Source organism: Hetaerina americana, unplaced genomic scaffold (assembly GCF_022747635.1).
Source record: "Hetaerina americana unplaced genomic scaffold, ioHetAmer1.1.p SCAF_10, whole genome shotgun sequence".
Classification (NCBI taxonomy): domain Eukaryota; kingdom Metazoa; phylum Arthropoda; class Insecta; order Odonata; family Calopterygidae; genus Hetaerina; species Hetaerina americana.
The window spans coordinates 71,818,074-71,830,774 of NW_027286070.1; the positions used below are offsets into that span (position 1 = coordinate 71,818,074).

A 12,701-nucleotide genomic window follows, 5' to 3' on the forward strand; every position below is an offset into this window, starting at 1 on the left:
AAAGGAACTAGATGTTATGACGAAATACCGTACATACAATGTCACATGCATTCGTAGTCGTGCGCGAGGCGCCACTGTCCACGAGGTTAAAGCCAACTTTAAACACGTATGGTGTTTTCCCTTTGACAAATTCCAAAGAAACTGCGGGAGATGCCGCAACAGTAACTTTTAACGGAGTCATCCGCTAATGTGCATTTTAATGCAACAATTTCAGAGCGTAAAAATCATTCGCCTTGACTGGGACTCGAACCCAGATCCCTCAATATCCGGTCGAGTGCTTTAGCCACTTAAGCTACCGAGGCGTCCTCTTAAACTCTGAAATTTTGGGGCTTTTAAAGGAACTAGATGTTATGACGAAATACCGTACATACAATGTCACATGCATTCGTAGTCGTGCGCGAGGCGCCACTGTCCACGAGGTTAAAGCCAACTTTAAACACGTATGGTGTTTTCCCTTTGACAAATTCCAAAGAAACTGCGGGAGATGCCGCAACAGTAACTTTTAACGGAGTCATCCGCTAATGTGCATTTTAATGCAACAATTTCAGAGCGTAAAAATCATTCGCCTTGACTGGGACTCGAACCCAGATCCCTCAATATCCGGTCGAGTGCTTTAGCCACTTAAGCTACCGAGGCGTCCTCTTAAACTCTGAAATTTTGGGGCTTTTAAAGGAACTAGATGTTATGACGAAATACCGTACATACAATGTCACATGCATTCGTAGTCGTGCGCGAGGCGCCACTGTCCACGAGGTTAAAGCCAACTTTAAACACGTATGGTGTTTTCCCTTTGACAAATTCCAAAGAAACTGCGGGAGATGCCGCAACAGTAACTTTTAACGGAGTCATCCGCTAATGTGCATTTTAATGCAACAATTTCAGAGCGTAAAAATCATTCGCCTTGACTGGGACTCGAACCCAGATCCCTCAATATCCGGTCGAGTGCTTTAGCCACTTAAGCTACCGAGGCGTCCTCTTAAACTCTGAAATTTTGGGGCTTTTAAAGGAACTAGATGTTATGACGAAATACCGTACATACAATGTCACATGCATTCGTAGTCGTGCGCGAGGCGCCACTGTCCACGAGGTTAAAGCCAACTTTAAACACGTATGGTGTTTTCCCTTTGACAAATTCCAAAGAAACTGCGGGAGATGCCGCAACAGTAACTTTTAACGGAGTCATCCGCTAATGTGCATTTTAATGCAACAATTTCAGAGCGTAAAAATCATTCGCCTTGACTGGGACTCGAACCCAGATCCCTCAATATCCGGTCGAGTGCTTTAGCCACTTAAGCTACCGAGGCGTCCTCTTAAACTCTGAAATTTTGGGGCTTTTAAAGGAACTAGATGTTATGACGAAATACCGTACATACAATGTCACATGCATTCGTAGTCGTGCGCGAGGCGCCACTGTCCACGAGGTTAAAGCCAACTTTAAACACGTATGGTGTTTTCCCTTTGACAAATTCCAAAGAAACTGCGGGAGATGCCGCAACAGTAACTTTTAACGGAGTCATCCGCTAATGTGCATTTTAATGCAACAATTTCAGAGCGTAAAAATCATTCGCCTTGACTGGGACTCGAACCCAGATCCCTCAATATCCGGTCGAGTGCTTTAGCCACTTAAGCTACCGAGGCGTCCTCTTAAACTCTGAAATTTTGGGGCTTTTAAAGGAACTAGATGTTATGACGAAATACCGTACATACAATGTCACATGCATTCGTAGTCGTGCGCGAGGCGCCACTGTCCACGAGGTTAAAGCCAACTTTAAACACGTATGGTGTTTTCCCTTTGACAAATTCCAAAGAAACTGCGGGAGATGCCGCAACAGTAACTTTTAACGGAGTCATCCGCTAATGTGCATTTTAATGCAACAATTTCAGAGCGTAAAAATCATTCGCCTTGACTGGGACTCGAACCCAGATCCCTCAATATCCGGTCGAGTGCTTTAGCCACTTAAGCTACCGAGGCGTCCTCTTAAACTCTGAAATTTTGGGGCTTTTAAAGGAACTAGATGTTATGACGAAATACCGTACATACAATGTCACATGCATTCGTAGTCGTGCGCGAGGCGCCACTGTCCACGAGGTTAAAGCCAACTTTAAACACGTATGGTGTTTTCCCTTTGACAAATTCCAAAGAAACTGCGGGAGATGCCGCAACAGTAACTTTTAACGGAGTCATCCGCTAATGTGCATTTTAATGCAACAATTTCAGAGCGTAAAAATCATTCGCCTTGACTGGGACTCGAACCCAGATCCCTCAATATCCGGTCGAGTGCTTTAGCCACTTAAGCTACCGAGGCGTCCTCTTAAACTCTGAAATTTTGGGGCTTTTAAAGGAACTAGATGTTATGACGAAATACCGTACATACAATGTCACATGCATTCGTAGTCGTGCGCGAGGCGCCACTGTCCACGAGGTTAAAGCCAACTTTAAACACGTATGGTGTTTTCCCTTTGACAAATTCCAAAGAAACTGCGGGAGATGCCGCAACAGTAACTTTTAACGGAGTCATCCGCTAATGTGCATTTTAATGCAACAATTTCAGAGCGTAAAAATCATTCGCCTTGACTGGGACTCGAACCCAGATCCCTCAATATCCGGTCGAGTGCTTTAGCCACTTAAGCTACCGAGGCGTCCTCTTAAACTCTGAAATTTTGGGGCTTTTAAAGGAACTAGATGTTATGACGAAATACCGTACATACAATGTCACATGCATTCGTAGTCGTGCGCGAGGCGCCACTGTCCACGAGGTTAAAGCCAACTTTAAACACGTATGGTGTTTTCCCTTTGACAAATTCCAAAGAAACTGCGGGAGATGCCGCAACAGTAACTTTTAACGGAGTCATCCGCTAATGTGCATTTTAATGCAACAATTTCAGAGCGTAAAAATCATTCGCCTTGACTGGGACTCGAACCCAGATCCCTCAATATCCGGTCGAGTGCTTTAGCCACTTAAGCTACCGAGGCGTCCTCTTAAACTCTGAAATTTTGGGGCTTTTAAAGGAACTAGATGTTATGACGAAATACCGTACATACAATGTCACATGCATTCGTAGTCGTGCGCGAGGCGCCACTGTCCACGAGGTTAAAGCCAACTTTAAACACGTATGGTGTTTTCCCTTTGACAAATTCCAAAGAAACTGCGGGAGATGCCGCAACAGTAACTTTTAACGGAGTCATCCGCTAATGTGCATTTTAATGCAACAATTTCAGAGCGTAAAAATCATTCGCCTTGACTGGGACTCGAACCCAGATCCCTCAATATCCGGTCGAGTGCTTTAGCCACTTAAGCTACCGAGGCGTCCTCTTAAACTCTGAAATTTTGGGGCTTTTAAAGGAACTAGATGTTATGACGAAATACCGTACATACAATGTCACATGCATTCGTAGTCGTGCGCGAGGCGCCACTGTCCACGAGGTTAAAGCCAACTTTAAACACGTATGGTGTTTTCCCTTTGACAAATTCCAAAGAAACTGCGGGAGATGCCGCAACAGTAACTTTTAACGGAGTCATCCGCTAATGTGCATTTTAATGCAACAATTTCAGAGCGTAAAAATCATTCGCCTTGACTGGGACTCGAACCCAGATCCCTCAATATCCGGTCGAGTGCTTTAGCCACTTAAGCTACCGAGGCGTCCTCTTAAACTCTGAAATTTTGGGGCTTTTAAAGGAACTAGATGTTATGACGAAATACCGTACATACAATGTCACATGCATTCGTAGTCGTGCGCGAGGCGCCACTGTCCACGAGGTTAAAGCCAACTTTAAACACGTATGGTGTTTTCCCTTTGACAAATTCCAAAGAAACTGCGGGAGATGCCGCAACAGTAACTTTTAACGGAGTCATCCGCTAATGTGCATTTTAATGCAACAATTTCAGAGCGTAAAAATCATTCGCCTTGACTGGGACTCGAACCCAGATCCCTCAATATCCGGTCGAGTGCTTTAGCCACTTAAGCTACCGAGGCGTCCTCTTAAACTCTGAAATTTTGGGGCTTTTAAAGGAACTAGATGTTATGACGAAATACCGTACATACAATGTCACATGCATTCGTAGTCGTGCGCGAGGCGCCACTGTCCACGAGGTTAAAGCCAACTTTAAACACGTATGGTGTTTTCCCTTTGACAAATTCCAAAGAAACTGCGGGAGATGCCGCAACAGTAACTTTTAACGGAGTCATCCGCTAATGTGCATTTTAATGCAACAATTTCAGAGCGTAAAAATCATTCGCCTTGACTGGGACTCGAACCCAGATCCCTCAATATCCGGTCGAGTGCTTTAGCCACTTAAGCTACCGAGGCGTCCTCTTAAACTCTGAAATTTTGGGGCTTTTAAAGGAACTAGATGTTATGACGAAATACCGTACATACAATGTCACATGCATTCGTAGTCGTGCGCGAGGCGCCACTGTCCACGAGGTTAAAGCCAACTTTAAACACGTATGGTGTTTTCCCTTTGACAAATTCCAAAGAAACTGCGGGAGATGCCGCAACAGTAACTTTTAACGGAGTCATCCGCTAATGTGCATTTTAATGCAACAATTTCAGAGCGTAAAAATCATTCGCCTTGACTGGGACTCGAACCCAGATCCCTCAATATCCGGTCGAGTGCTTTAGCCACTTAAGCTACCGAGGCGTCCTCTTAAACTCTGAAATTTTGGGGCTTTTAAAGGAACTAGATGTTATGACGAAATACCGTACATACAATGTCACATGCATTCGTAGTCGTGCGCGAGGCGCCACTGTCCACGAGGTTAAAGCCAACTTTAAACACGTATGGTGTTTTCCCTTTGACAAATTCCAAAGAAACTGCGGGAGATGCCGCAACAGTAACTTTTAACGGAGTCATCCGCTAATGTGCATTTTAATGCAACAATTTCAGAGCGTAAAAATCATTCGCCTTGACTGGGACTCGAACCCAGATCCCTCAATATCCGGTCGAGTGCTTTAGCCACTTAAGCTACCGAGGCGTCCTCTTAAACTCTGAAATTTTGGGGCTTTTAAAGGAACTAGATGTTATGACGAAATACCGTACATACAATGTCACATGCATTCGTAGTCGTGCGCGAGGCGCCACTGTCCACGAGGTTAAAGCCAACTTTAAACACGTATGGTGTTTTCCCTTTGACAAATTCCAAAGAAACTGCGGGAGATGCCGCAACAGTAACTTTTAACGGAGTCATCCGCTAATGTGCATTTTAATGCAACAATTTCAGAGCGTAAAAATCATTCGCCTTGACTGGGACTCGAACCCAGATCCCTCAATATCCGGTCGAGTGCTTTAGCCACTTAAGCTACCGAGGCGTCCTCTTAAACTCTGAAATTTTGGGGCTTTTAAAGGAACTAGATGTTATGACGAAATACCGTACATACAATGTCACATGCATTCGTAGTCGTGCGCGAGGCGCCACTGTCCACGAGGTTAAAGCCAACTTTAAACACGTATGGTGTTTTCCCTTTGACAAATTCCAAAGAAACTGCGGGAGATGCCGCAACAGTAACTTTTAACGGAGTCATCCGCTAATGTGCATTTTAATGCAACAATTTCAGAGCGTAAAAATCATTCGCCTTGACTGGGACTCGAACCCAGATCCCTCAATATCCGGTCGAGTGCTTTAGCCACTTAAGCTACCGAGGCGTCCTCTTAAACTCTGAAATTTTGGGGCTTTTAAAGGAACTAGATGTTATGACGAAATACCGTACATACAATGTCACATGCATTCGTAGTCGTGCGCGAGGCGCCACTGTCCACGAGGTTAAAGCCAACTTTAAACACGTATGGTGTTTTCCCTTTGACAAATTCCAAAGAAACTGCGGGAGATGCCGCAACAGTAACTTTTAACGGAGTCATCCGCTAATGTGCATTTTAATGCAACAATTTCAGAGCGTAAAAATCATTCGCCTTGACTGGGACTCGAACCCAGATCCCTCAATATCCGGTCGAGTGCTTTAGCCACTTAAGCTACCGAGGCGTCCTCTTAAACTCTGAAATTTTGGGGCTTTTAAAGGAACTAGATGTTATGACGAAATACCGTACATACAATGTCACATGCATTCGTAGTCGTGCGCGAGGCGCCACTGTCCACGAGGTTAAAGCCAACTTTAAACACGTATGGTGTTTTCCCTTTGACAAATTCCAAAGAAACTGCGGGAGATGCCGCAACAGTAACTTTTAACGGAGTCATCCGCTAATGTGCATTTTAATGCAACAATTTCAGAGCGTAAAAATCATTCGCCTTGACTGGGACTCGAACCCAGATCCCTCAATATCCGGTCGAGTGCTTTAGCCACTTAAGCTACCGAGGCGTCCTCTTAAACTCTGAAATTTTGGGGCTTTTAAAGGAACTAGATGTTATGACGAAATACCGTACATACAATGTCACATGCATTCGTAGTCGTGCGCGAGGCGCCACTGTCCACGAGGTTAAAGCCAACTTTAAACACGTATGGTGTTTTCCCTTTGACAAATTCCAAAGAAACTGCGGGAGATGCCGCAACAGTAACTTTTAACGGAGTCATCCGCTAATGTGCATTTTAATGCAACAATTTCAGAGCGTAAAAATCATTCGCCTTGACTGGGACTCGAACCCAGATCCCTCAATATCCGGTCGAGTGCTTTAGCCACTTAAGCTACCGAGGCGTCCTCTTAAACTCTGAAATTTTGGGGCTTTTAAAGGAACTAGATGTTATGACGAAATACCGTACATACAATGTCACATGCATTCGTAGTCGTGCGCGAGGCGCCACTGTCCACGAGGTTAAAGCCAACTTTAAACACGTATGGTGTTTTCCCTTTGACAAATTCCAAAGAAACTGCGGGAGATGCCGCAACAGTAACTTTTAACGGAGTCATCCGCTAATGTGCATTTTAATGCAACAATTTCAGAGCGTAAAAATCATTCGCCTTGACTGGGACTCGAACCCAGATCCCTCAATATCCGGTCGAGTGCTTTAGCCACTTAAGCTACCGAGGCGTCCTCTTAAACTCTGAAATTTTGGGGCTTTTAAAGGAACTAGATGTTATGACGAAATACCGTACATACAATGTCACATGCATTCGTAGTCGTGCGCGAGGCGCCACTGTCCACGAGGTTAAAGCCAACTTTAAACACGTATGGTGTTTTCCCTTTGACAAATTCCAAAGAAACTGCGGGAGATGCCGCAACAGTAACTTTTAACGGAGTCATCCGCTAATGTGCATTTTAATGCAACAATTTCAGAGCGTAAAAATCATTCGCCTTGACTGGGACTCGAACCCAGATCCCTCAATATCCGGTCGAGTGCTTTAGCCACTTAAGCTACCGAGGCGTCCTCTTAAACTCTGAAATTTTGGGGCTTTTAAAGGAACTAGATGTTATGACGAAATACCGTACATACAATGTCACATGCATTCGTAGTCGTGCGCGAGGCGCCACTGTCCACGAGGTTAAAGCCAACTTTAAACACGTATGGTGTTTTCCCTTTGACAAATTCCAAAGAAACTGCGGGAGATGCCGCAACAGTAACTTTTAACGGAGTCATCCGCTAATGTGCATTTTAATGCAACAATTTCAGAGCGTAAAAATCATTCGCCTTGACTGGGACTCGAACCCAGATCCCTCAATATCCGGTCGAGTGCTTTAGCCACTTAAGCTACCGAGGCGTCCTCTTAAACTCTGAAATTTTGGGGCTTTTAAAGGAACTAGATGTTATGACGAAATACCGTACATACAATGTCACATGCATTCGTAGTCGTGCGCGAGGCGCCACTGTCCACGAGGTTAAAGCCAACTTTAAACACGTATGGTGTTTTCCCTTTGACAAATTCCAAAGAAACTGCGGGAGATGCCGCAACAGTAACTTTTAACGGAGTCATCCGCTAATGTGCATTTTAATGCAACAATTTCAGAGCGTAAAAATCATTCGCCTTGACTGGGACTCGAACCCAGATCCCTCAATATCCGGTCGAGTGCTTTAGCCACTTAAGCTACCGAGGCGTCCTCTTAAACTCTGAAATTTTGGGGCTTTTAAAGGAACTAGATGTTATGACGAAATACCGTACATACAATGTCACATGCATTCGTAGTCGTGCGCGAGGCGCCACTGTCCACGAGGTTAAAGCCAACTTTAAACACGTATGGTGTTTTCCCTTTGACAAATTCCAAAGAAACTGCGGGAGATGCCGCAACAGTAACTTTTAACGGAGTCATCCGCTAATGTGCATTTTAATGCAACAATTTCAGAGCGTAAAAATCATTCGCCTTGACTGGGACTCGAACCCAGATCCCTCAATATCCGGTCGAGTGCTTTAGCCACTTAAGCTACCGAGGCGTCCTCTTAAACTCTGAAATTTTGGGGCTTTTAAAGGAACTAGATGTTATGACGAAATACCGTACATACAATGTCACATGCATTCGTAGTCGTGCGCGAGGCGCCACTGTCCACGAGGTTAAAGCCAACTTTAAACACGTATGGTGTTTTCCCTTTGACAAATTCCAAAGAAACTGCGGGAGATGCCGCAACAGTAACTTTTAACGGAGTCATCCGCTAATGTGCATTTTAATGCAACAATTTCAGAGCGTAAAAATCATTCGCCTTGACTGGGACTCGAACCCAGATCCCTCAATATCCGGTCGAGTGCTTTAGCCACTTAAGCTACCGAGGCGTCCTCTTAAACTCTGAAATTTTGGGGCTTTTAAAGGAACTAGATGTTATGACGAAATACCGTACATACAATGTCACATGCATTCGTAGTCGTGCGCGAGGCGCCACTGTCCACGAGGTTAAAGCCAACTTTAAACACGTATGGTGTTTTCCCTTTGACAAATTCCAAAGAAACTGCGGGAGATGCCGCAACAGTAACTTTTAACGGAGTCATCCGCTAATGTGCATTTTAATGCAACAATTTCAGAGCGTAAAAATCATTCGCCTTGACTGGGACTCGAACCCAGATCCCTCAATATCCGGTCGAGTGCTTTAGCCACTTAAGCTACCGAGGCGTCCTCTTAAACTCTGAAATTTTGGGGCTTTTAAAGGAACTAGATGTTATGACGAAATACCGTACATACAATGTCACATGCATTCGTAGTCCCAGTCAAGGCGAATGATTTTTACGCTCTGAAATTGTTGCATTAAAATGCACATTAGCGGATGACTCCGTTAAAAGTTACTGTTGCGGCATCTCCCGCAGTTTCTTTGGAATTTGTCAAAGGGAAAACACCATACGTGTTTAAAGTTGGCTTTAACCTCGTGGACAGTGGCGCCTCGCGCACGACTACGAATGCATGTGACATTGTATGTACGGTATTTCGTCATAACATCTAGTTCCTTTAAAAGCCCCAAAATTTCAGAGTTTAAGAGGACGCCTCGGTAGCTTAAGTGGCTAAAGCACTCGACCGGATATTGAGGGATCTGGGTTCGAGTCCCAGTCAAGGCGAATGATTTTTACGCTCTGAAATTGTTGCATTAAAATGCACATTAGCGGATGACTCCGTTAAAAGTTACTGTTGCGGCATCTCCCGCAGTTTCTTTGGAATTTGTCAAAGGGAAAACACCATACGTGTTTAAAGTTGGCTTTAACCTCGTGGACAGTGGCGCCTCGCGCACGACTACGAATGCATGTGACATTGTATGTACGGTATTTCGTCATAACATCTAGTTCCTTTAAAAGCCCCAAAATTTCAGAGTTTAAGAGGACGCCTCGGTAGCTTAAGTGGCTAAAGCACTCGACCGGATATTGAGGGATCTGGGTTCGAGTCCCAGTCAAGGCGAATGATTTTTACGCTCTGAAATTGTTGCATTAAAATGCACATTAGCGGATGACTCCGTTAAAAGTTACTGTTGCGGCATCTCCCGCAGTTTCTTTGGAGGTAGGCATCTTTAACCGAAATGTGAAACTAGTGAAAATTCATTCAAATACAAACTGTGGACATGTCTATTATTTGTTTGAATATCATTATGCATACTTTCTTCTATAACTTCTACATCAAAACAGCATAGTAGTTAGAATGAGTGATATAATGGGAATGATACATTAAAAATGTGAAACTATGACGCTTTGGTAGAATGTAATGGTAAAACAAATGGAGATAAAAGAGAAGAAAATTGTCTAATATTTGATAGTAACAGTATTCAAAGATAATATTCAATAGTTAAAAAAATAAATTACTCAGAAATATTCCAATGCTTGTCATATTTTGAAAGAAATATTCTGGCTCTTGACATGTGTCAAAACAATCATACAACTAATGACTAAAGAAAAGAAACCCATAATTAAGGCTGGAAATTCTCTCATTAACTAGTGAAAGGCACCCTGAAAATATTTTTAAGAGAAACTGTGAAGAAGCAAGTTGATAGGCGAGAGCAGGGTAAATCAGAGAGTTATTTAAAATGCATTTGTGGAACTGTTTTTTATTATTATTCTAATGCAGCAGCAGATCTGAGGGGTTGGCGGGAGGTAGAGAAGGATAATCAATAGTCCCTTCAATTAGTAAATGCAATAAATTAAATGTTTCCTATTACTTTTATTTTATTAATTATCTAAGTTAATTACTAGCTAAGCTAATTACATCATATCATTAGGAGACACACTTAATATTTTGCAAACAAAATTACCCCTGAAACAGTTACCACAAGCAAGGGCATATTTACAGCAAGAGCTTTAGCCTCTACGGGGCAGGCTATTGTTTTCCAGGATAATCTTATTAACTCCCCTAAAAATGTGGATGCTTGCCCCTGTACTTTTATGAAACACCAAAAAATCGATATTCCCAAAATTTTCCTTTTGCTAAAATTAATAAAGTGTATTAAATCAGTCATTCCAGCCAAAGGAAAATGAATTAAAATTATGCTGAGGTGAAATAACCTTGAATTTATTTATAATGTACTAAAGGGGACTCATTCTGTTTTACCTGCATCTCGGCTGGGCTCTGTGAGGCACAGATTAATTCCAGTTCATGGCCTCCCTCTTTTGGTATGGCAATGGAGCAGTTAGTTTCAAGGTAAAAGTGTTCCTGGCCCCCAATATGTACCTCTCCATGAAGTACATGCTCAGATGTTTTCATCCCAGCATCCAGATCCCCATACTTCAATACACGATTTGTTCCTGGGTGAAACGATTCCTTTGCTATGGCATCCTGTGGGGATCCCAATAATCATAATAAGACAGGCTGGGTTATCTTTCACACCGAAATCAGTATTAAGGTTTTTTGAAGAATGTTACATGTGGTACTGTTACAAATGTTTTTTTTTATGATTCATTCCTTCAATGCCACACCTTCCCAATCTCAATACCCTCAAAGAGAAGGCTGCCTTGAGCAGAAGGTCATAATTATCTAGAGTGGTTGAATCTAACTATAACTTCTGGATGATTTTACAATTACAAAGGAACCTTACTCTTTCTTTTGTGAGAAACACATTAAGTCTCCTGTTACATTTTGTCCATTCCATTTAAACATTTTTGAAATGTCCTCCTGTTATGTATTAAAAAATGTTTTACTATTTCAAACTTAAATAATCATGAACCTCGCACATAATGGACCATTAATGGATGGTCTTTAAATATATTGTCTAAAATTATAATATTCTTGGTTTTCTTCATTTTGCAATTTTGCTGAGTTATTTTCTGGAAGGAATAATGAAGTTCTATTGGGTTTCTTTAGTTCCTGCAAGCTTAAATCTCAGGGGGCTTAGTCTTTATGCATTTACAAAAATGGAAGAAAAAGATGATTACCTGTATTGGTATTCCAGTCTTTACAAAATAATCACCACAAAGTGTGTTGAAAGTGCCAGTTATTCCTCACTTAACAAGGAGTGATAAAAGGAAGAATGAACTTAGGCATATATTAGACAAATTCACCTGTTTCAAACTTGACTGTATGAATGTATCCACATGAGTTAAAAAGAAAAACTTTGCAAAATTCACTATTATAAATTTTTAGCCCAGGTATTCACAATGTTTTCTTTAAGTTTCAATTTTTTCGTCAACGGATGCTTAATTTTCAATTTCTCAAGTAGATGCTGAACAAAGTGCACAATTATCAGTACTCACATCAATAGATAATATTACTGGATGTATGTCCTCATAAACAACATTCACCAGCTTTGCAGCTTGCTGTGCAGTTGCTTGGTTAATTGCCACAACAGCTCCTATCACTTGTCCCACACAATTCACCTGAATTTCATTAAATAAAAGAAATTTGTAGTGTTTATGCTATGATAGAAATGCCAGAAAATGAACACAATCTTAATTAAAGGCTCACTCTCTGTGTACTAGATACTATGCTACATAACAGAGGGAACATGATCTTCTCAATGCCAACTAAATTGATTTAATATATTTAAAGATTTTTATCTATTACTTACGGTAGATGCAGCGAAAATCTCTTCATCACTGATTTCTGATCCAAAATGATTTCTATCTGGATCCACATCTGATGCACTGAAGAAAGCATGAACACCTTTAACAGCTAAGGCAGGGCCAGGATCAACTTTGACTATCTTTGCATGGGCGCGGGTACTGAACACAAGAGAAAGATATAATTCATCCTCCAAGTGAGGAAGGTCATCACAATAGACAGCTTCACCTGAAAAATGAAATGTCATTGTACATGTAAATTGAAATAAAAGAACATAGGGAAACACCATGTTTCTACATAGGTATATGGAAAAGAGAAGATAATTGCTAAAATTGTTCACCAGAAGTTTTCAGGTAAC

The 12,701-nt window shown here is 42.1% G+C and overlaps 1 protein-coding gene across 1 annotated transcript in view; it reads right to left on the reverse strand.

The window, feature by feature from the left end:
- Nucleotides 1–12,701, reverse strand: part of LOC139700361 (xanthine dehydrogenase/oxidase-like) — a 55,797-nt gene that overhangs the window by 24,474 nt on the left and 18,622 nt on the right. The window contains exons 13-15 of the mRNA XM_071599000.1: nt 12,351–12,571; nt 12,037–12,159; nt 10,898–11,122 (exon numbers count right to left, since the gene is read on the reverse strand). Coding sequence (XP_071455101.1) covers nt 10,898–11,122; nt 12,037–12,159; nt 12,351–12,571 — 569 coding nt within the window. The remainder of the gene's footprint in view (nt 1–10,897; nt 11,123–12,036; nt 12,160–12,350; nt 12,572–12,701) is intronic.